This window comes from Heterodontus francisci, chromosome 41 (assembly GCF_036365525.1).
Source record: "Heterodontus francisci isolate sHetFra1 chromosome 41, sHetFra1.hap1, whole genome shotgun sequence".
Classification (NCBI taxonomy): Eukaryota; Metazoa; Chordata; class Chondrichthyes; order Heterodontiformes; family Heterodontidae; genus Heterodontus; species Heterodontus francisci.
In genome coordinates this window covers 16,756,226-16,780,262 of record NC_090411.1, presented here as the reverse complement: position 1 = coordinate 16,780,262, position 24,037 = coordinate 16,756,226, and the positions used below count along the sequence as shown (strand labels likewise).

General features: G+C 43.0%; 1 protein-coding gene across 2 annotated transcripts in view; it reads right to left on the bottom strand.

The window, feature by feature from the left end:
* The window catches only part of LOC137353276 (myosin-9-like), a 230,608-nt gene that overhangs the window by 34,145 nt on the left and 172,426 nt on the right, over positions 1-24,037 (bottom strand). For both annotated transcript variants that reach the window (XM_068019373.1, XM_068019374.1), the window contains 10 exons: positions 18,686-18,755; positions 14,388-14,548; positions 12,773-12,881; positions 7,408-7,539; positions 6,004-6,210; positions 4,165-4,302; positions 3,886-4,009; positions 2,568-2,739; positions 1,951-2,163; positions 571-715 (listed from right to left, as the gene is read on the bottom strand). In XM_068019373.1, the coding sequence (XP_067875474.1) occupies positions 571-715; positions 1,951-2,163; positions 2,568-2,739; positions 3,886-4,009; positions 4,165-4,302; positions 6,004-6,210; positions 7,408-7,539; positions 12,773-12,881; positions 14,388-14,548; positions 18,686-18,755 (1,471 nt within the window). The remainder of the gene's footprint in view (positions 1-570; positions 716-1,950; positions 2,164-2,567; positions 2,740-3,885; positions 4,010-4,164; positions 4,303-6,003; positions 6,211-7,407; positions 7,540-12,772; positions 12,882-14,387; positions 14,549-18,685; positions 18,756-24,037) is intronic.

Below are 24,037 nucleotides of genomic sequence, written 5' to 3'. Positions count from 1 at the left end.
AAATTTGTTTGTCGGGGCTGTTGCACAGTTGGCTCTGATCTAAGTAAACTGATCTACTCCTAGTTCATAGAGAAGTGTATGCATGGCAAATAACTAGTGATTCCCTTAAATTTCTAGCATCAGGTAACTGGCGGAATTAAAAACTGAACTGCAAATCATTATCCAAATACAACTTAAAATCACTACCTAATTTGCAAATACTTTACTTTGTACAATACAAAATATACTTAGTTTTTTTTTTCGATTGTCAGAAAATGACAAGTTTTGGAACCTTAACTTAACAGAAACAGACCAGACATTTTTGGTGTTGTGGTCAACATGGAGATGAGCAAGAATAGCATATTACACAATTGTTGTTCCTACCTTACGGAGTTCTACCAAACTCTCACAGTTATAAGATATAAAAAAAAGTCTTAAATTAACTACTCAGTTGGTGGTTGGCAAGTTCCCACTGGATATTACTGATCAGAATATTAGTCTGCCATTGTCAGTTTTTCCCCTTTTGCATGTTGACAATAATGCATTCAATTCTTTTCTCCTCTTTCTATACCAACAAAGAAATCAACATACCCGTTTTGTCTGTTCTAGCTGCTCGGACAGATCTTCCACAATCTGGGAGTGTTTCTGTCTCATTTCCTGGATCTGCAGTTCATGGGTTTTTGCCTCATCTTCCAGAGATCTCTTCATCTGGCTCACTTCTTGCTCACGCTTTGCTCTTAAGTTTTAAAGGGGAAAAGAGAAGAGCAGACAGAAAGAAAGGTCAAGTGCCAAACATGAAGAAAAATAAATTCAGATTAATACATTTGTACAGGATACCTAAATTAACAGCATTAAAGATAGCAAATGAAATCCAGCAAGCTAATTACCTTAAGTGAAGGGAAAAGATCCCATTTATTTGAATTTTTTGAAGAGGTGACTAAAGCAGTGGACAAGGGAATGTCTATGGATGTTATTTATATTAACTTCCAGAAGGCATTTGATAAAGCCCCTCATAACAGACTGTTAGCTGAAGTTGAAGCCCTTGGAATTGAAGGTAAATTATGACCTGGTTAGGAAACTGGTTCAGCAGATACTTTAATTGACAGAATGTGACTAGTGGTGTCTCACAAGGATTTGTGCTGGAGCCTCAACTATTCCACACATCCAAATTTGCCAATGTCACAAAGATAGGTGATACTATAAGCAGTGTTGATGGAAGCGTAGAATTACAAAGAGATATTGATAAAGCGAATGGGCAAAACTGTTGCAAATGGATTTCAATGTAGGCAAATGTGAGGTCATTCACTGGACCTAAAAAGGATAGAATGGGTACTTTCATGCACAAGCATTATTTACCACAGAATAAGGTCCGTGTGGTACCTTTCAGGCTGCTGTGTGCCCATAAACCTGCACAGCTTAGTAGGAACATTGCTGTGGGACCTTGCTGCGCAGAAAACGGCTGTCAGGTTTACGTACATAACAGTTGACTGCACTTCAAAAATAAATCATTAGCTGTGATGCATTTTGCGATGTCCTCAGGAAATGAAAGATGCTATGTAAATGCTGGTTTTCTTTTAATTAATCTTAGCCTCCACAGGCTGGCACCCAGTAGCAATACTAACCAGTCCAAATATACAAAATATACCAGGCTCTTTTTTTGGGGCGTATTTGATACCGTCAAGCTCCCTCTGGGAAGTAATATGCTTGCTTAAAGAGAATACTTCTGCATTTGGCATTGACAATGCAGCCTTCATTCCTTTACTCTCCCTCCCCACAAATATCATTATGCTAGTTGAACCACCTGAAACTGTTTTGGGCAACAGGAGAGTAGACTCCTATTGCTGAGAAGGCTCTGCTAAAGGAGACCTAAGTAATAACACTAGTATAGACAGTGTTTTAATGTTTAGTGTTGCAGTTGAGCCTCGAAACATGAAAAATGTAGTCATTTGTTGCTGTGGTTCTAATGATTACCTGAGTTCCTGCTGGGTAGCTGTTGAGTCAAGTGTATCTTCCAGTTCTGTTTTCAAAGCTTCCAGCTCCTCACCAAGGTCTCTCTTCTGTTTATCAGCCTTACATCTGGCAATTTTCTCAGTTTCTACATCCTCCTGCAGTTCACAATTAAGAGATTCCAGCTCACGGATTCTCTTCAGAGCATTATTCTTAAATGTAGCTTCTTCTTCTAATCTGTAGAACAAAGAGAACCAGTTGAAAACAAAAATTGGGTTCAACACGCAATTCAGATGCTGCTGGGCTGGTGAGCATCATGTCTCATAGTTGCACGTGTAATGACTTTTAGTTTGCCGTGGCCAGGCTACTAAGCAGGAAGTTAAAGTGAAACACCAACAATATTTACATGCTGCTTATCCATCTAAATTAGGTAGGCCTCCAGCAGCCAACAGGTAGGGTTACATTACCAATTTAAGCCTCACTTATTCTGAACAGAGGAACGAAACATGAACAGCCTTGCTATATTTGCATCAAAAGTTCTTCCACACACGCAATAATAAGCTTTTAACACAAAAGAAATGCTAAGGTAGTTAAGGGACAAAATCTATTTTCTCTGCCCGCACTTCAACTACAATATTTACCTGGTCAGTGCAGCCTGGAGTTCCTCCTCTCTCTTAGCCAATTGTGCTTTGAGCTCTGCGATTTGTTGCTGTAGTTCAGCAATTTGGTCATGTAAATCCGATGAATCTCCCTCCAATTTACGGCGATTCTTCTCCAGCTCCTGTCGCTGCTTCTCCTCCCTCCTCAGACGGTCTGTCAGAAAATAAGATGTATTAAAATAGTGTTTTAATTTATATGCCCTTCAAACCCATTCAACACAGAGCCTGTTCAGGATGACAATGGGGTGCTGGCCACCAGTGATTTTCTTGTGTACCAAATAAGAACAAAAGAAATAGGAGCAGGAGAAGACCAATCAGCCCCACGAGCTTGCTCCATCATTCAATGAGATCATGGTTGATCTGATTGTGGCCGTAACTCCACTTCTCCACTATCCTGCCTGCCCCCCATAACCCTTGACTCCATGTTGCTCAGATGAAGGCATGAACCCAATGCACCAAGCTAGGTTACAAATCTACCCCTTCAAACGGGAGAACAGTTAATTTCTGTAGATCATTCTATTCATAGGCTGTAAACTAGCCAGGACCCATAATTGACAGTCAACACAACCTCAAACTTTACACTAATCTTATCTTTTGACTGTTTCTCAACCGAGCACACTTAACCTATCAAAGCACCAGCTACTTGAGAATCAGAGCTCCAGTACTGAAAAGCACTCTTGGGATGGTAGTGCAGTGGTTCTGTTTCTGCATTCGTAATCCAGAGAATGCAAGTTCAAATCCCACCATGGCAGTTTAAGAACTTAAGTTCAGTTAAAAAAAGGTAGTAGCAATAAAAGTGACCATGAAGCTGTTGAATTGTTGTAAAATACTCAACTTGCTCACTAATGTCTTTTAAGGAAAGAAACCTGTCCTTACCTGGTCCAGCCAATGTGTGACTCTAGTCCCACACCAATGTGGTTGATTTATAAATACCCTTGAAAGTGGCCTAGCAAATCATTTTGCTGTAAACAGACTGCTACTCAATGCAATTATGGATGGGCAATAAATGTTACCCTTACCAGTGACACCCACATCCTGAGTAATGTATAATAAAAAAATGGATAGTCTAGGTGAAATTCAGTGAACTTTTGAAAAAAAACAGGGTTCCAGAGTTCAAATGCCAATTTAGGCAAAAGATGGAATGTAACCCACCTAAATAGGGTAAAATACTTCAGTACAAGACTAACTATGACTCATGAAACTGAACCACTAAGACTGCAAAAACTAATTCATAAATCCGTTAATACAACCATATACAATTTTGATGCAGGTACACATATTGCTGATGGCAGTTCCTTACCTTCTAGGTCTGTAATCATGGTTTCATGTTTAGCCTTGAGCTTGATCAGACTTTTGGACTTCTCCTCTTCTTCTGCAAGGTTAGTAATAAACTCTGCTGCTCTCTCTTCCATCATTTTCCTTTCCTGTGAATGCATATGCACACAGGGTATATAAAACAGACTAAAAAACATACTGAGATAACGAAATGCATTGCTAGGAATGCTTACCAGTATTATTTTTTTAATTTGGAAAACCTACATGCTATATGTAAAGACTTATTAAAAGCTAATGCGCTAACCTTCATGAATTTGCTATTCTGATCATCCAGTAGCAAGAAATCATCACGCATTTTATTCATCTTAGCTTCAGCAGTCATTTTTTCTTGTTGCAGCTTTTGTCGATTTGCCTCCTCTTCTTCCAGCTGTTCCTCCAGATCCTGGAAATGCAGAAGTTAAGTTGGATCATTACTATTACCTATTCCTTAAAAACACCAAGTAACCCCTCCCATAACCTTGGGGGTGGGGGGATTCAACCATTTCCTCCATATCCATTCAATGGTAAGAAAACTAAACACCTGTCAGGTGTCAGAAGTACTGGCAATAGTGTTAGAGGTTCAAGCACCAGAAATGCCAAGTGCCAAATCAAACGTTTTGTACCAGCTTTCACACCAAGTATAACAAAGCTACAGCTTTACTTGCACATTCTCTTCTGCTTTCCAACTTACTCTGACTCTTATAGGCACATGGAGTTCTTTGATTCCTACATTTAAAATGATGTGTTAAAAATTCAACTGTTAGTTCCATTAATATTCAAGCTAGAAGTACCAAGTGATGAGTTTATCAAAATTGTCAGACCATAGCTTGTCTTGATCACTCCTAGATGGCACACTGTTGTCCAGTTTTTAAAGAATCTCATGGTTTGAAGATTTTGGGCAGCAAAACTGCGACAAATTAATCATGAACTCTTACACAGGTCAAATAATTTTCCTTAAAAGTATTACTTAGTATAACAGGAGACAGTTTTCTTTCCTTACAACTAAGCAGCTCTTAGGTTCCTAACTTGGGGAGTTCAACCTCTTTCTCTACATCAACTGAAGTGTAGATTTCAGAGTGAAAAGTCAAAGGTGTTTTGTGATCAAGAGTATACCTACTGAGTAAAGGACCACTGTTTTTGGTGTTCTCCAGTCCATAAGTCTATTGCATGCAGAGGTTTAACTAAGCAACAATATATTTTGCAACTAAGTACCATTTATAACAGTACTCTTAGTTAGGAAGCAAAAAAGGTTTAAACTAAAGCTGATCACTGTCTCAATCTCAAGTTATGTAAAGGCAGAATTAGTCGATGTTTGGAGATGGTTCTTTTCCCAGAGAACAGTGGACCTGTGGAGCAGGCTGCTAACTTGCGCAGAGTAACAATGATTCACTGAGTTCATTCAAGTGAGAGCTCGACCTGTTTCTGGCTTGGGCAGAGATCACCTCATACAAGAAGTAGATACTACATAAAATCAAATCAAGGTCAGAATGACTGCCTGGACTAGTTTTCATCGCCTAAAGGTCAGGGCGATTTTCTAGAATTTTTTTCCCCAACTGGCCTGGGCGTTTTGCCTTTCCCAGGAGATTATATGGCTTCTTGATGGGGCGGGGAGGGGGCAGGCATGGTGTATTATCACAATGCACTGATCATCATATTCACATGAGACAAACTGGATGGACCAGTTCGGCAATTTTTGTATGTTTGTATCGATCAATTTGATCAGCAAAGAGATTGTCACTAAGAACTGTTGCATTTTGATCAATGTATCTGGCAGCCCTCACAACAATTGATAAACAAAGTGAGTGTTTGCTTTGACAAGAGGACTCAATCAGCTCTCATTACCAACTGAAAAATAAACTAAAGCTAATCCCAGGGGATGCAGACAGTGTAAGATAGCTTGTTTTGCACTGAGGTTTTACATCTAACAGGCCATCAGTACAGCACAAACTCTCTCTCCAAAACGTCTCACATTTTCTGAGATGATAAAGGAAAGAAATCTGACATTTCATCCTTACCAATCTTCCTAAGTTTGAAGGAGCAGGGAATTCAATCCAGCAATTCTGACACCCCAGCTTACCCCTACAGGAGGATATACCAACTTTACCTGGATGTTTTGAATCATTTTCTTCTTATCTGTCATTAGCTGCTGACAGCGTTCTTCCTCCTCCTCCACTCGCGCCTCCAGATCATGCAGGATATCCTCCAGTTCCTGCTTCTTGGCTGCAAGTCGTGCCCTCATCTCCTCAGCCTCTGCACACAGTTCAGTCTCAGCCTGTAGCTGCTCCTGCAGAGCAGACTTCTCAACCATCAACTGAAAGACAATTGGCAAGTTGGCATCAGCAGTAGAGTTAAAGTAACAACCCCAGACCATGACCTCCAATTAGAGGAAGACTATTTGATTGAGAGGTTAAATAAAGGAAACTTTGGGGGTGGATGTGTTGTCGTAAGAGGTTTGGGGGGGCTGGAGAATATGCTTTGTACAAAATATTAACCAATTGGAAAAAAACTTTGTCAACATGGTGACCTTCTAGGTTGCTCCAGTCAGGTCAACTATAAGGAGTATTGCCATTAAAAACAGTGCGGATAGAACATCACACCAGCCCAAGAGCCATTCAATCATTTGCAAATTTGGAAGACTTTAATGTTATCTCTCCAGCAAACGCTAATTCGGGATCATCCCTCAGATTGGTTTTGAAATCACCTCCTACTCCTCACTTTCTGTGCAGTGCAGCAAGACACTTAGTGGAGTAGACAGTTGCCGAGCCACTGGGCTCCTGCTTTCAATATGCTCTCCCTTGTTTACTTTCCAATTCCATTGAAATTAACCAATTTAGTAATAATTCAAACCAAAATAGATACATTTCCAGTCACCTTAACACAAAATGAACAGACTGTACATTTATGTTCAGCAGCCCAAATGAACACACACATTTAATTTCTAATGACCATCAAATGGAGAACGTACAATGGGTAACTTTCGAACATAAAAACTTCCAGTGCAGAGGGCACATTAATATTTGTAGAAACTCATCTGCGACTCTCAGTCAATAGAAAAATAGTCGGACAAGAAATAATTGATTCAATCTGGAGAAAAGAAGTTACATACATCGCAAGTGATGAAGCAAAACTGAATGGAGATGTTTTATGCCCTATTTATAAAAAGTATTTTGCAAATTTAACATTCTCCATTTCTGGTACAATTAATTCAAATTTAAAAAAGCAAAGCTACCAGACCTACCATTTAAGTTCAGGTTGAACTTTCAATCATTATCAACTAAACATTAACAGGATTTTTTTTTTAATTAGAGGAACTATGCTGGTGAAATTGACTCTCCATCTCCCTCCAATGAAAACAGTCAGTGCCTTCCAAGTGATGTAACAAAAAGGTGTTATCACTCTTCATGTAGTTCTGTTAACATTCACAAGTGGTACATGTTAGCGTGTTAGAAGACGCAACTACTACAGGGTATCAGGAAACAAATACATTCTTATAAGGAAAGACATTCACCTGGGTCTGTTGCTCCTCCAGTTCAGACAACCTATTTTCTGCTTGTAATTGTTTCTCCCTGGTTTTCAGCAACTCGTCCTCTTTGGCAATCATTTCCTCCTCCTGTCGACTCACCTGCAGCAATGGCTTCACCTGTGGGCATTATTAGTGCAGTTGTTAGAACAGACAACCCACCGGATAATCTCAGAAAATAAATCTAAAAAATGTTTGTACCCCAGGTATAAAAGGGTGAGAATGCAGGATAATAGAACTTTGTTTTCCATCGGACAGCACACCTACTTCAGTTACAGCGAGATAGCGATTTAGCGAAGTCCCTTCCACTACATTACCCTTTAGAAATCTCTCAAAATTCTGAAGGAGATTTACAAGGATGTTGTCTGGACTGGACAATTTTAATTATGAGGCAAGATTGGACAGGTTAGGGTGTTTTTCTTGTTTAGAACAGATCAGGCTGAGGGGAGACCAAGTTGAAGGGTATAAAATTATGAGGGGTCTAGATAAAATGCATAGGAAGGCCCTATTCCCCTTGGTTGAGGGGTGCATAACCAGGGGGCACAGATTTAAATAAGAGGGAGAGGTTTGGAGGGGATTTGAGGAGAAATTTATTCACCCAGATGATGGCGGGGCCTAGAATTCACTGCCTGAAAGGCTGGTAGAGGCAGAAAGTTCTTGGGTATGCACTTGAAGTGCCATAAGCTACGAGGCTACGGACCAAGAGCTGGTAAGTGAGATTCGGCTGGATGGACTAAATGTCAGCCGGAGTGGACACAATGGGTCAAATGGCCTCCTTCCAAGCTGTAAGGGACTATGATTTTCTGTGAACTCGCTCTGGTACTCATTTTGGTTGTTAACTAAATCCTGCTCCTGGTACTTGTTTTAAAAAACACGTTTATGGGGATGTGGGCATCGCTGGCTAGGCCAGCATTTATTGCCCATCCATAATTACCCATGAGAAGGTGGTGCTGAGATGCCTTCTTGAACTGCTGCATACCATGTGGGCTAGGTACACCTACAGTGCTGTTATGGAGTTCCAGAATTTTGACCTAGCAACAGTGAATGAATAGTGATATAGTTCCAAGTCAGGATGGTGTGTGGCATGGAGGGCAACTTGCGGGTGGTGGTGTTCCCATGCAGCTGCTGCCCTTGTCCTTCAAGGTGGTACAGGTTGTGGTTTGGAAGTTGCAATCGAATGAGCCTTGGTGCATTGCTGCAGTGCATCTTTTAGATGGCACACACTGCTGCCACTGTGTGTTGTTGGTGGAGGGTGTGAATGTTTGTGGATGGGGTGCCAATCAAGCAGCTGCTTTGTCCTGGATACTGTCAAGCTTCTTGAGTATTGTTGGAGCTGCAACCATCCAGGCAAGTGGAGAGTATGCCATCACACTCCTGACGTGCCTTGTAGATGGTAGACAGGTTTTGGGAAACCAGGTGGTGAGTTACTCGCCACAGGATTCCTATCCTTTGACCTGCTCTTGTAGCCACGGTATTTATATGGCTACTCCAGTTCAGTTTCTGGTCACTGGTAAGCCCCATGATGTTGATAGTGGGGGAATTCAGCAATTGTAATGCCATTGAATGTCATGGGGAGATGGCTAGATTCTCTCTTGTTGGAGATGGTCATTGCCTGGCACTTGTGTGGCACGAATGTTACTTGCCACTTATCAGCCCAAGCCTGGATCTTGTCCAGCTCTTGCTGCATTTCTACACGGACTGCTTCAGTATCTGAGGAGTCGCTAATGGTGCAATCATCAGCAAACATCTCCACTTCTGACCTTATGATTGAAAAGAGGTCATCGATGAAGCAGCTGAAGATGGTTGGACCTAGGACGCTACCCTGAAGAACGCCTGCAGTGATGTTCTGCAGCTGAGATGACCTCCAACAACCACGACCATCTTTCTTTGTGCTAGGTATGTCTCCAACCAGCGGAGAGTTTTCCCCGATTGCTATTGACTTCAGTTTTGTTAGGGCTCCTTGATGCCATACTCGGTCAAATGCTACCTTGATGCCAGCACTCTCACCTCACCTCGAGTTCAGCTCTTTTGTCCATGTTTAAACCAAGGCTGTAATGAGGTCAGGAGTTGAGTGGCCCTGGCGGAACCCAAGCAGAGCGTCACTGAGCAGGTTATTGCTATGTGAGTGCCGCTTGATAGCACTGATGACGACTCCTTCCATCACTCTACTGATGTTCAAGAGTAAACTGATGGGTTGGTAATTGGCCGGGTTGGATTTGTCCTGCTTTTTGTGTACAGGACATATCTGGGCAATTTCCCACATTGCCAGGTAGATGCCAGTGTTGTAGCTGTACTGGAACAGCTTGGCTAGGGGCACGGCAAGTCTGGAGCACATGTCTTCAGTACTATTGCCAGAACGTTCTCAGGGCCCACAGCTTTGAGGTATCCAGGGCCTTCAGTCGTTTCTTGATATCACGTGGAGTGAATTGAATTGGCTGAAGACTGGCATCTGTGATGTAGGGGACATCAGGAGGAGGTCGAGATGGATCATCTACTCTGCACTTCTGGCTGAAGATTATTGCAAATGCTTCTGCCTTGTCTTTTGCATTGATGTGCTGGGCTTCTCCATCATTGAGGATGGGAATATTTGTGGAGCCACCTCCTCCAGTTAGTTGTTTAATTGCCCACCACCATTCACGACTGGATGTGGCAGGACTGCTGAGCTTATATCTGATCCGTTGGTTGTGGGATCGCTTAGCTGTCTATTGCATGCTGCTTCTGCTGCTTGGCATGCATGTAGCCCTGGGCTATAGCTTCACCAGGCTGACAGCTCATTTTGAGGTAATGCTGGTGCTGTTCCTGGCATCCCCTCCTCATTGAACCACAGCAGATCCCCTGGCTTGATGGTAATGGTAGAGTGGGGGCCATGAGGTTACAGATTGTGGTTGAGTACAATTCTGCTGCTGCCAATGGCCCACAGCGCCACATGCATGCTCAGTTTTGCATTGCTAGTTCTGTTTGAAATCTATCCCATTTAGCACAATGGTAGTGCCACACAACACGATGGAGGGTATCCTCAATGTGAAGACGGTACATTGTCTCCACTGTGTGGTGGTCACTCCTACCAATACGGTCATGGATAGTTGCATCTGCGGCAAGTAGATTGGTGACGACGAGGTCAAGTATGTTTTCCCTCTTCACCTGCTGCAGACCCAGTCTAGCAGCTATGTCCTTTCGGACTTGGCCAGCTCAGTCAGTAGTAGTACTACCGAGCCATTCTTGGTAATGGCCATTGAAGTACATTCTGCGCCCTTGCCACCTTCAGTACCTCTTCCAAGTGGTGTTCAACATGGAGAAGTACTGATTCAGCAGCTTTGGGGGCCCGGGGGGGGGGGGGGGGGGGGGCCGCGGTGGTAGGTGGTAATCAGCAGAAGGTTTCCTTGATCACATTTGACCTGATGCCATGAGATGTTATGGGGTCCGGAGTCGACATTGAGGACTCCCAGGGCAACTCACTCCCGACTGTATATCACTGTGCCGCCACCTCAGCTATGTCTGTCCTGACAGGACATACTCAGGGATGGTGATGGCAGTGTCTGGAACATTGTCTATAAGGTATGATTCGGTGAGTATGACTATGTCAGGCTGTTGCTTGACTAGTCTGTGGGACAGCTCTACCAACTTTGGCACAAGCCCCCCAGATGTTAGTAAGGAGGACTTTGCAGGGTCAACAGGGCTGGGTTTGCTGTTGTCATTTCCGGTGCCTAGGTTGATGCCCGGTGGTCCGTCTGGCTTCATTCCTTATTGACTTTGTAGTGGTTAGATACAACTGAGTGGCATGCTTGGCCATTTCAGAGGGCATTGCTGTGGGTCTGGAGTCACACGTAGGCCAGACCGGGTAAAGACAGCAGGTTTCCTTCCTTAATGGACATTAGTGAACCAGGTGGGTTTTTACGACAATCAACAGTGGTTTCATGGCCATCATTAGACTAGTTTTTTTCAATCCCAGATTTATTAATTGAATTCAAATTCCACCTTCTGCCATGGTCAGATTTGAACCCTTGACCCCAGAGCAATACCCTGGATCTCTGGGTTACTAGTCCAATGACAATACCACTACGCCACTGCCTAATAGTTTCCTTTTCTGCTTAAAGTTCTATTAATTTAAATATTCAGTTCAGTACCAGTATTAAGAAACAAAATTCCACTCTTGGATTAAAGAACAGTATTTGGTGCCATGGTTAAGAGTACTTTATGTCCAAGGTTCAAGAACGTCAACTTTAATCTTATATGAACAAGCTTAAAAACTCATTTTTGAGTGTTTTGGCATCTCAGTCACATTTGTTCTGATGTCACCTTCCACAGTGCTTCCAAAATGTCTTTGTTTTTCTTCAACTGAAGATTCCCCTCCATGGTGGTTGATAGGGCCCTCATCCATGCATTTCCTGCACTTACACTCTCACCCCTTCTCCTCCCAGAATTAGGATAGGATTTCCCTTGCCCTCATCTTTCACCCCATCAGCCTCCCCATTCAGCGAATCATCCTCTGCCATTTCCACCACCAAAAACATCTCACCCTCCCCTCTCAGTATTCAAAGGAACAGTTCACTCTGCAACACCCTGCTTCACTTTCCTATCACTCCTTCCAAATGAAACAGCGATTTACTTGTACTTCTTTCAAGTTAATATACTGTATTCACTGCTCATGGTGAGGTCTCTTCCACACTGAGGAGACTAAACACAGATTTGGTGATCACATTGAACACCTCTGTTCAGTCAGGAAGCCCAACCTTCCTGTCACTTGCCATTTTAGTTCTCCGTCCCACTCTGATCTCGGCCTCCTACACTGTCTCAATGAAGGTCAATGGAAGCTCAAAGAACAGTACCACAACTTTTGATTAGAAATTTTATAACATTTCATCTCAACATTAAATTCAACAATTTCATACCCCAACAACGTCTGCCTTTTTTTGGACAGCAGGTGTTGGTAATGATTCTGCTGTTACCATTTATAGCTCTAGATCCATTGTGTGTTCATTTACTTGTTCCATTACATTGCACCATTCATTCTTCTGTCATTTAATCACTCCTGCCTTTTACTCGATCACAGGCTAACTCTTTTTTTCCCCCTCCCCATCCCCTGCTTCTGTACCTGCCTAAAAACCATTACAGCTCTAAATTTTTCCAGTTTTGACAAAGGGTTATCGACCTCAAACATTAACCGTTTCTCTGTCCACAGATGCAGCCTGATTTGCTGAGTATTTCCAGCATTTTCTATTTATATTAAAAATAAAGTATTCACTGATAGTAGTAATTTACAAATTACTACCTGCTTTAATATTTAGGATAAGGGAGAAAACCCGCAAGCTCCTTTTAAGACAATTTTTTTCTAAGAGGTGGGCATAATACTTGCCTTTGTGAACAGTCTCCACCACTGCCAGTTTCGCAGTTTCAGGTAAGCAGCACAGTTCCTCTGAATCACCTTCATGGCATTCAACTGCTGCTGGCGTCTAGCAAAGGCCCTGTAATATAGTAGCAATTAGAATACAATTCCCATTAATCATAGCTCAGCATCAGCTAGTAACCATACTCTTAACTCTCTCAGCAACGAGTGGCTTCATGTTTCACAGTAACCTTTTTAGATATAGCACGGGTGGCGATTTTGTTCTGCAATTTGACAGTATAAAAACAAAATCTTAGATTAAATACTTAGAACAAGTGCAATGCGGCTTGATTAAGGATCCCATTCCCAGGAAGGATTTGTGTTCAGACATGTGATAGTCATAAGTTGACAGAAGCTTTGTCATGCAGCATCAATACTGGGCAGTGTTCATGTAACAGTATGTTCCATCTTCTTTAGAATGCAGAGTTGTGGCTGTGATTACCAACAGAAGTGCCAAATCTTAGCACCCCATTTACTGATGGCCCAAAGAGACAGTAAACAAAGAGAAATGCAAGAATGCACGGCAAATTGTAAATCCAGACTAGCAGACACTTGGGTACAACTAGTCTACCTCCAGTCAGCAAAGTGCAACCCAAGCCAGGAGAACAAAGCACTATCTTGAATCCCAGTGTAATTTCTATTTAGAACAGCTAAATATGGGGCTTGAATACTGGTTTCTAAGGCCACTTAACTGGAATCAGGCATCGTACTATGGGCTGCAGACAGAAATCACGGAACAAGTGCATTGAAAAATCTGATAACAAGTTTCCACTCATACACTTGCATTGTAATTATCCAATCCTGATTTGACAGGGTCTTGACAGGGTAGATGTTGAAAGAATGTTTCCCCTAGTGGGAGAGACTAAAACTAGGGGGCAAGTTTAAAAATAAAGGGCCTCCCATTTAAGACAGAAATGAGGAGAAATTTTTTTCTCCGAGGGTCGTGAGTCTGTGGAACTCTCCTCCCCAGAGAGGCAGGGTCATTAAATGTTTTTAAGGCAGAGATAGACAGATTCTTGACAAACAAGGGAATCAAAGTGTATCGGGGATAGGCAGGAAAGTGGAGCTGTGGCCACAAACAGATCAGCCATGATCTTATAGAATGGCAGGCCAGGCTCGAGAGGCCAATTAGCCTACTCCTGCTCCTAGTTTGTATTTTTTGGTGGGGGGTGGGGAGGAAAAGAGAGGAGTACGGGTAGAATAAATTACAGCCAGACAATCAGAACAGATGAGTAAAAATAGGATCGCCATGCATCAACATAGGATAGACAAATTCCAGGATCACGTGTGATACGTACCAGTTCAAACCCCCAGCGAGCAGAGTCCTGATCTCAGCTACACTGCATCACAAGAAAATGTCACCTCCCAAGCTGCTCTCATGCCTCCAGGTAGGCAGATGGACAATGGAAAACACCCAAGGGATTGTTACTTAATCTTCTAAAAGATTAAAGATATTCCCAAATTTACCTAGACCAAGCTAAGGGAGCAGATATTTACGTTCCCTCTAAAATGACCATATCTTTTAATGAGGTTGGGGGAAGAGACAGCAACAATAAATGGAACAATTTAATAATCAGATTCTTACTTTCTTGCCAAATAGCCTCTGCACAAGGCTTGGAATTCAATGATGACATCTGTGATCTTTAAGTCTCTCTCTTCCTCAAGATGAGCCAATACACCAGCACGAAAGAACACCTTACTCTGTCCAATCCGATACAAGTTAGGATCCAACTCTAGAGCTTTGATCTGTAAGAATGTAGCAAGACAGGAGGGGGGGAAATCCAAAAAAACTTAAGATTTTTTTTTAAAAAGAGACAGCAATAACCAGTCTCTCCTGATGGGTTCATGAACTGAACCTTAGACCCTAGCATTGATTGAGGTATCAAATATCACCTGGGGAAGTCACAGAGCATTGTCAGAGTTCTTACTCCTGTTAGCTAGCCAATGACCTCTATCGGATGCATGGATATCAGCTGATGACGAAGACAGGATTCTGCTGTGCAACAGACATTGCCTAGGCTCACATACTAAGCCCACTTAATCAAGGTACGAGTAAGTGTTGGCACCTATGGAACTATACCCAAAGCATAAGACTATACTAACAGCAAGGTTAGGGGGACCAATCTGGACAAAAGAAGTAATCTGTTGCTTTACATCTCGAACCCCTCATGCAGAACAAGATAGAAATCAATTTAGAGTTAGTTCTGAGCTACCTTTTTGCTTCCATCTACCTAGGAACTACTTCACTAAACACTGGATTGTGTTTCTTTAATCACAAGTACATGAACTACGTGTTTAGTGATCAAAAAATTAGTCAAGGACTCCAATTAGTCCACATAATCCAGAAGATTAACCTGGCACTGAATAACCATTTTTGGAATGAAGTCCTACTATAAATTGTGTTCCAACCATTTGGAATAATATTAAGCCCACAGTGCATCCACTATAAAATAAATTCACATCTGATAAAATCAGCGGCAAGCCCTAGAGTACAGGTTGGTGATAAGTTTAGATAACTGATTCTCTAACCTATACTTATCTTTTGGTACAGTTGTCACCAACTCCCTCTACATAGGGAAACATGTAGGTGATTGGTTGGTCAGTATTACCTTCGTCCTTACTTCTCCAAGTAAGGGCAATGGGTTAAATGAAGAAATTTAGTTAACTACCTAATAGGTCTTTAAGTTTGCTAAGTTTTACATTTGGTATGTTTAACTAGGTTTCAGTTGAAATAAGTCTCGGGTATTATTTAAATTAACCACCGTATAAAATAAAGCGACGTTGGCACAAGGGAAGCAGCTGATTGGTTAGTAGCTGGTGAATGTTTATTTAAGTCCTCAGTTTATTTCTGTGAAGTCAGTTAATAGTCTAATAAAGAGACATGGCAGGGCACCTCAGTTCCGTTTGATGCACATCCTGTGCCATGTGGGAACTCCAGCAAACGTCGTGTGTCCTGGACAACCAGATGTGCAGGAAGTGACACTAGCTGAAGGAGCTTGAGCAGCAGCTGGCATCACTGCGGTTCATCCACAAGACTAAGAGCTAAGTTTCTGGATGTGGTCACCCTGCAGCTAAAGGGTGTGCAGGCAAAGAGGGAATGGGAGACTGCCAGGCAGTCAAGAAGAACGAGGCAGGTAGTGCAGGTGTCCAAGTCACTCTCCAACCAATATTCAGTTCTGAAGACTGATGAGATGGTTCTTCTGGAAATGAAGCCAGAGACAAGACCAGAGCATCAAGACTGGTTCAGCTTATTGGCCGGGGGGGGAGGGGGGGGTAGGCAGGAGGAAGATTTGGAAGAAATAATGACAGGGAATTCTATAGTTATGGGAACAGACAGGCGTTTCTGTGGCCACAGATGTGAAACCAAGATGGTATGTTGCCTCCCTGGTGCCAGGGTCAAGGCTGTCACTGAGCATCAGCACAGCACTCCAATGCAAGGGGGTGGGGAGAGGGTCAACAGCCAGCAGTCATAGTCCATAGCATTATCAATGACAGACAGACAGACAGAGGGATGAGGTCCTGCAGGAAGATTTTAGGAAGCTAGGAAGAAACTAGCAAGCAGGTCCTCAAGGGTAGTAATCACTGGATTACTCTGGGTGCCATGCACTACTGAGTATAGAAAAAGGATAGAGCAGATGAATGCGTGGTTGGAGAGGTGGTGCAGGAGGGATGGCTTTAGATTCCTGGGATATTGGGACCAGCTCTGGGGAAGGTGGGACCAATACAGGCTGGACAATTTGCACCTTAACGGAGCTGGAACCAATGTCCTTGTCGAGAAGTTTGCTAGAGCTACTGGGGAGCATTTAAACTAACTTGGCAGGGGGAGGGTGGTGGGGGGGAAAAGGTGGGAACCAGGATGCAACATTAGAGAGGAAAAACAAGGAACACAAAAGGATTGGGAGAGACAGATAGCACTAGAGTAAGAAATAGCAAGGTATTAAGCGGGGTCAAAGCAAGAGGGAATGCAATAAAGTTTAAATTAGGTTTAAAGTGCATGTATGTAAAAACACAGCACAGTAATTAAGGTTGGTGAGCTGCAGGTACAGATTGCCATGGGGAATATGACCTCGTGGGAAAAAGAGAGAAAAATCTGCAAGGAAATTATAGCGAGAGGTGCAAAAACTATAGAGCAGTGATAATGTGGAACTTTAATTATCCTAATACAGGCTGGGTTAGTTTAAGGAGAGAGGGGGAGAGGAGTTTCTGAAGTTTGCTCAGGAAAATTTTCCAGATCAGTGTTTCCAGCCCAACAAGGAAGGTGGTGTTGCTGGATCTGGTTCTGGGGTATGAGGTAGGTCATATGGATCAAGCGTTCGTAGGAGAACATTTAGGGGACAGTGATCATAGTATCATGAGGTTTAGGTTAGCTATGGAATAGGACAACGAGCAATCAAGAGTAAAAATAATTAATTGGGGGAGGGCCAATTTCAGATCTGGGCCAGGTAAATAGGAATCCAAGATTGACAGACAAAACTCTAACATAACAATGTAACGTAACGTTTAGAGAGGAGATGGTTTGGGTACAGTTGAGGTACATTCCCACGAGGGGGAAAAGGTAGGACAAATAAAGCCAGAGATTCCTGGATAACGAGTGTATAAGATGAAGCAGAAAAAGCGGGCGTACGACAGGTTGATAATACAAGTGAGAACTAGGTTGAATACAGATAGTTCAGAGGGGAAGTGAAGAAGCAATTAAGAGAGGCAGAGAGACAGTATGAAGAGAGACTGGCAGCTAACATAAAAGAGAATCCAAAAGTTGTCTTCTTTTACTACCCTTTTACTAGTTATAAAAGGTGTGGAGCCAATTAGGGACCGAAAACAGGATTTACACATGGAGGCAGAGGGCATGACTGAGGTACTAAATGAGTAATTCACAACAGCCTTTACCCAAGGAAATGCTGCCCAAGTCACAGTGAAAGGGGAGGCAGTTGAGACACTGGACGAGCGAAAAATTGATCAAGAAGCGGCATTAGAAAGGATAGCTGCATTTAAAGTTAAGTCAAGTCACCAGGACCAGATCAGAGGCATCCAAGGTTACTGAAGGAAGCAAGGGTGGAAATTGCAGAGGCACTAGCCATAATCTTCCAATCCTCCTTCGACACAAGGGTCATGCCAGAAGACTTGAGGACTGCAAATATTACACCCTTGTACAAAGAAAAGCAGTGGCCCTAGCACTGAACCTTGGGGAACACCGCTTTCTACCATCCTCCAGTATGGAAAACAACCATTTACCATGACTTACTGTTTCCTGTTCTTAAGCCAATATTTTATCCAAGATGACAATGACCCTCCTATTCCTGAGCCACAATCTTGTTAAGCAGCCTTTTATGTGGCACTTTGTCAAAGGCTTTCTTAAAATCCATATAGACAACATCCATTGCTTTCCCTTTAATCAACCTTCTGTTACTTTATTGCGTTGTGGAGGCAGATTCACTAGGGGCTTTCAAAAGGGAACTGGATAATTATCTGAATTGAAATAAATGTGCAGGGCTACAGGGAAAAGGCAGAAGATGGGACTAGCTGAGTTGCTCTTGCAGAGAGCTGGCATGGACAATACACACCAAACAGCTGTAACCATTCTCTGATTCTAACTGAACAGAAATGACATTTATCAAAATTTCATCAGCCAATTTATTGCATTACAAGTAGCTATAGAAATGGGAAGATTGGACCATACACGAATCTTTCAGCTACATTAGAAAAGAGACAATGCTTGTATCCCCCTTGTCATATTAAATCGGGTATTGGTATGAATAAATCTGATCACGAGACAAATGCTGGCCTTGCTAGCAATACACACATTCCATGAACAAATTTAAAAAAAAACTTATAAGCAAGCTAAAAAATACTCCCAAATCCAGGAACAGCTTTAAAAGAACTTACCATGAGTACACAAGCCTGCTTTCCATCCATGAAACCTTTAGGAATGGAATTAGGAGTAAGGATTTCATATCTGCAAGAGAATTACAACAAATAAGTCAAAACAAAAAGAAAACTGCCTATCCCATTTACATACAGCACTTATTATGCAAGCCTGAAGGGGAAAAAAACCTAGATACTGGCTTTCTACATAGATAAAAGATAAAATAACCGTGTCAGTATTGAGAAAAATTTCTAAATAATATTGCTGCAATCACTATCACTAGATTAGCACACACAATCAAAACAAGTTTATTTCCATGCAATTACCTGCATATCATGATCCTGTTAAGTGTCAATCATGGAAGAATCTGTTTGCTCTTATTACATTCCTTTATACCCATCACCAAATACAAATCAGTTAAGACAGACTAATTCATAGAGCCTGTTTCTGTTCAAAGCGCCCAGTGTAAGGACTACATTATGGATGATAAAGCACAAAAAGGTCTTGCTTGGAACAGAATTACCCAAGATGGCTGGCACAATTTTTGATATTGGGCTATGGGCAACACTACCAAGGCAGCATTTACTACCCATCTCTAGTTACGTTAAGGGACAGATGACACATGGGGAACTGTGAAGAGGGTAATGATAGATTTCAAGAGGACAGACATGCTGGTGAAAAGGGCAGACACGTGGCAGATGAAATTTAGTAGAGAAATGTGAAGTAATACACTTTGGTAGGAAGAAATCAGTCATTTTTAACTATTCACATTTACTCTTCACCTCCGTCTTTGCTAAATGTAGGATGTTAAGTTGTGTAACACTTGCAGAAGTTGATTTTCCAATGGCTTCCAACCATATCAGTGATTTTTCTAGGTATGACCGTATGGGATGAAGGCAGTAGCTTGGTCTCACGTCTTCATCATCATCATCTTCAGCTTGCTGGACATAGAGGGTTTGGATCTGTTACACTGGCCAATATATTTCAGCGTGTCATCGTCTCATTGGCAGTTTCTTGGGCGTCGATATTTAGCCATAATTTGATGTCTTCAGTACCTAATTCAGCTCCAAGTACGGGCCTGCTGTTTAGATTTTTGGCACTGAATCCATGGTAATCCACAATTCTCTTTCCGCTTTCAAATATTCTTTTAGTGAGGCCTTCAAAATCCTCCACGTCATTGCTGTTTGTTTCCGTCTCGAATAAAGCACCCAGAGCACATCTCCAGCAGTTTAATAGTTATTACATATCAGACACAGTCGTCTATGTAGATTCCCCCCTTCACGTTGCGTTTCTTCAGGCAAGTTGTCACGTTGTCCTTACGATCCACCATTCTCTTGAGTTCTCTTCTGTAGTTACGTTTGAAGATCAATATGATGCATTAATCAAGGGGTTAATTTTTGAAATCATACTTTTTGGTAGATAGACACATTTAATGTCCCCATCCCATGTTACCAGTTTCTCTGGGGGCAGGTGTACAGCACAGTTGTCAAGTCGCAAGATCTTCAGTAGTTTGTTCTGTCTGATATGTTTTCTGTCACTTGGTATGAATTCACAGCGGAACCAACCTTCAAAGACTGAAGTCATCCAGACTTTGACACTTCAACATTGTCATGGCAGTGATTTTAGATTTAGATGATGGAAGCAGCATGGTTTGGCAAATTTTCCAATGGCGAATGGGGTCAGCTTGTGTAAACCAGTTTTGTTGCAGCAAAGGGGGACGGTCAACGTTAACGTTACCCGCTTAAATTCAGATATTTTGTTGGTGTCATTTCATGTTGTTAGTATCTTCACTGGTAACATTTTTTAGTACAGGGCCATCGCGTTGCAGTTGTAGACTTGTTATTTGTTTTATCCTTCTTTATGTAAAATCTTCTTTAATTCAGCAGGAAATGTTGTTGAAGCTGGCTCGTCAGTGGATGGTTGGTCTCTTGTAGTAACTTGCAAAATGTCGTGCCAGTTCTGAATCTTGCTAAACATCCTTTGGCTCCAAACTCTACTGGGACATGGATATTTCCATTCATTTGGTGTTAAAACTGCTTAGCCTAAGCTTGAACAATAGGAACGGATATGGGCACGTCCTCCGCTCTCTGCTAGGCGAATGATGCGTAGACAGCCTTGTCGTGAGGTGTATTGTCAGCATTTCGGGCTTTCTTTCTTGCTTGGCCACCTTTATCCATCTCCATTGATAGCCTTCTCAACTTTTCTTCATCTTTAAGTCATTCACCAAGCATTGATTCAGTGATCCCCATTCTTCACGAAACAGATGCTGGCATAGCGCCTTCCTGGATCTGGATGATGATTTTCAGCTTCTCGGCGATAGTGTAAGATTTTCTCTTTCGTGATTCAGTACACATGATTGTTGTATGGGTACCAGTGCAGGTTTGACTAGCATTTATACAGAGAAAAACAACACCTCAATTATTCATGAGTCTACAACCCATTGGTTGGTGCTAAATCATTTGTGGAGCATTTATACTTCAAAAATGTTCTGAAATATGTTCTGAAATGAAATTTACATGAAAATATTGGGGTTCACGATGGACCCATGCTATACTGAGTTCCACGTTATAGGGTGTGGGGGGTTGGTGTCCCAGTCTATATACCTTCCTCCAGTCCAAAAGACTATTCACTACAGTTTACTGACACTCAGCCAACTTTGTATCCTTGCTGCCACTGTCCCTTTTATTCCATGGGCTTTAACTTTGCTGACAAGCTGTTAAGTGGCATTTTAACAAATTAGTTTTGGAAGTCCATGTACCCATCAACCGCATTACCATAAACCCTCCGTCACCTCATCAAAAAACTCAAAGCAAGTTGGGCGGCACAGCGGCGCAGCAGTTAGCGCCGCAGCCTCACAGCTCCAGCGACCCGGGTTCAGTTCTGGGTACTGCCTGTGCGGAGTTTGCAAGTTCTCCCTGTGACCGTGTGGGTTTCCGCCGGGTGCTCCGGTTTCCTCCCACAGCCAAAGACTTGCAGGTTGATAGGTAAATTGGCCATTGTAAATTGCCCCTAGTCTAGGTAGGTGGTAGGAGAATTGAGGGAAGGTGGGGATGTGGTAGGTAATATGGGATTAATGTAGGATAGGTATAAATGGGCGGTTGATGGCCGGCACAGACTCGGTGGGCCGAAGGGCCTGTTTCAGTGCTGTATCTCTCTATGACTTTTTAAAAATTCATTCATGGGATGTAGACGTCACTGGCTATGTCAGCATTTATTGACCATCCCTAATTGCCCTTGAGAAGGTGGTGGTGGGCTGCCTTCTTGAACCGCTGCAGTCCATGTGAGGTAGGTATACCCACAGTGCTGTTAGGAAGGGAGTTCCAGGATTTTGACCCAGCGACAGTGAAGGAACGGCGGTATAGTTCCAAGTCAGGATGGTGTGCGACTTGGACGGGAACTTGCAGGTGGTAATGTTCCCATGCATCTGCTGCTCTTGTCCTTCGAGGTGGTAAAGGTCACGGGTTTGGAAGATGCTGTCTAAGGAGCCTTGGTGCATTGCTACAGTGCATCTTGTAGATGGTACACACTGCTGCCAGTGTGCGTCAGTGGTGGAGGGAGTGAATGTTTGTGGATGGTGTCCCAATCAAGCGGGCTGCTTTTTTCTGGATGGTGTCGAGCTTCTTGTGTTGTTGGAGCTGCATCCATCCAGGCAAGTGGAGAGTATTCCATCGCACTTCTGACTTGTGCCTTATAGATGGTGGACAGGCTTTGGGGAGTCAGGAGGTGAGTTACGCGCCGCAGGATTCCGAGCCTCTGACCTGCTCTTGTAGCCACAGTATTTATATGACTACTCCAGTTCAGTTTCTAGTCAATGGTAGCTGCTAGGATGTTGATAGTGGGGGATTCAGCGATGATAACACCATTGAATGTCATGGGGATATGGTTAGATTCTCTCTTGTTGGAGATGGTCATTGCCTGGCACTTGTGTGGTGCAAATGTTACTTGCCACTTATCAGCCCAAGCCTTGTTATTGTCCAGGTCTTGCTGCATTTCTACACAGACTGCTTTACTATTTGAGGAGCTGCGAATGGTGCGGAACATTGTGCAATCATCAGCAAACATCCCCACTTCTGACCTTATGATTGAAGGAAGGTCATTGATGAAGCAGCTGAAGATGGTTGGGCCTAGGACACTATCCTGAGGAACTCCTGCAGTGATGCCCTGGAGCTGAGATGATTGACCAACAACCACAGCCATCTTCCTTTGCGCTAGGTATGACTCCAACCAGCAGAGAGTTTTCCCCCTGATTCCCATTGACTCCAGTTCTGCTCGGGCTCCTTGATGCCATACTCGGTCAAATGCTGCCTTGATGTCAAGGGCAGTCACTCTCACCTCACCTCCTGAGTTCAGCTCTTTTGTCCATGTTTGAACCGAGGCTGTAATGAGGTCAGGAGCTGAGTGGCCCTGGCGGAACCCAAACTGAGCATCACTGAGCAGGTTATTGCTAAGCAAGTGCTGCTTGATGGCACTGTTGATGACACCTTCCATCACTTTACTGATGATTGAGAGTAGACTGATGGGGCGGTAATTGGCTGGGTTGGACTTGTCCTGCTTTTTGTGTACAGGACGTACCTGAGCAATTTTCCACATTGCCGGGTAGATGCCAGTGTTGTAGCTATACTGGAACAGCTTGGCTAGGGGTGCGGCAGGTTCTGGAGCACAGGTCTTCAGTACTATTGCTGGAATATTGTCAGGACCCATAGCCTTTGCAGTATCCAGTGTATTCAGTCATTTCTTGATATCATGCAGAGTGAATCGAATTGGCTGAAGTCTGGCATCAGTAATGCGGGGGACTTCAGGAGGTGGCCGAGATGGATCATCAACTCTGCACTTCTGGCTGAAGATTGTTGCAAATGCTTCAGCCTTATCTTTCGCACTTATGTGCTGGGCTCCCCCATCATTGAGGATGGGGATATTTGTGGAGTCACCTCCTCCAGTTAGTTAGTTATTTAATTGTCCACCACCATTCGCGACTGGATGTGGCAGGACTGCAGAGCTTAGATCTGATCCGTTGGTTAAGGGATTGCTTATCTCTGTCTGTTGCATGCTGCTTAAGCTGTTTGGTATGCAAGTAGTCGTGCGTTGTCGCTTCACCAAGTTGACACCTCATTTTGAGGTATGCCCGGTGCTGCTCCTGGCATGCCCTCCTGCACTCTTCACTGAACCAGGGTTGGTCTCCTGGCTTGATGGTAATGGTAGAGTGGGGGATATGCCAGGCCATGAGGTTACAGATTGTGGTTGAGTACAATTCTGCTGCTGCTGATGGCATCCATGAGGCGCTGTGGGCCCAGTTTTGCATTGCTAGACCTGTTCGAAATCTATCCCATTTAACACGGTGATAGTGCCACACAACACGATGGACGGTATCCTCA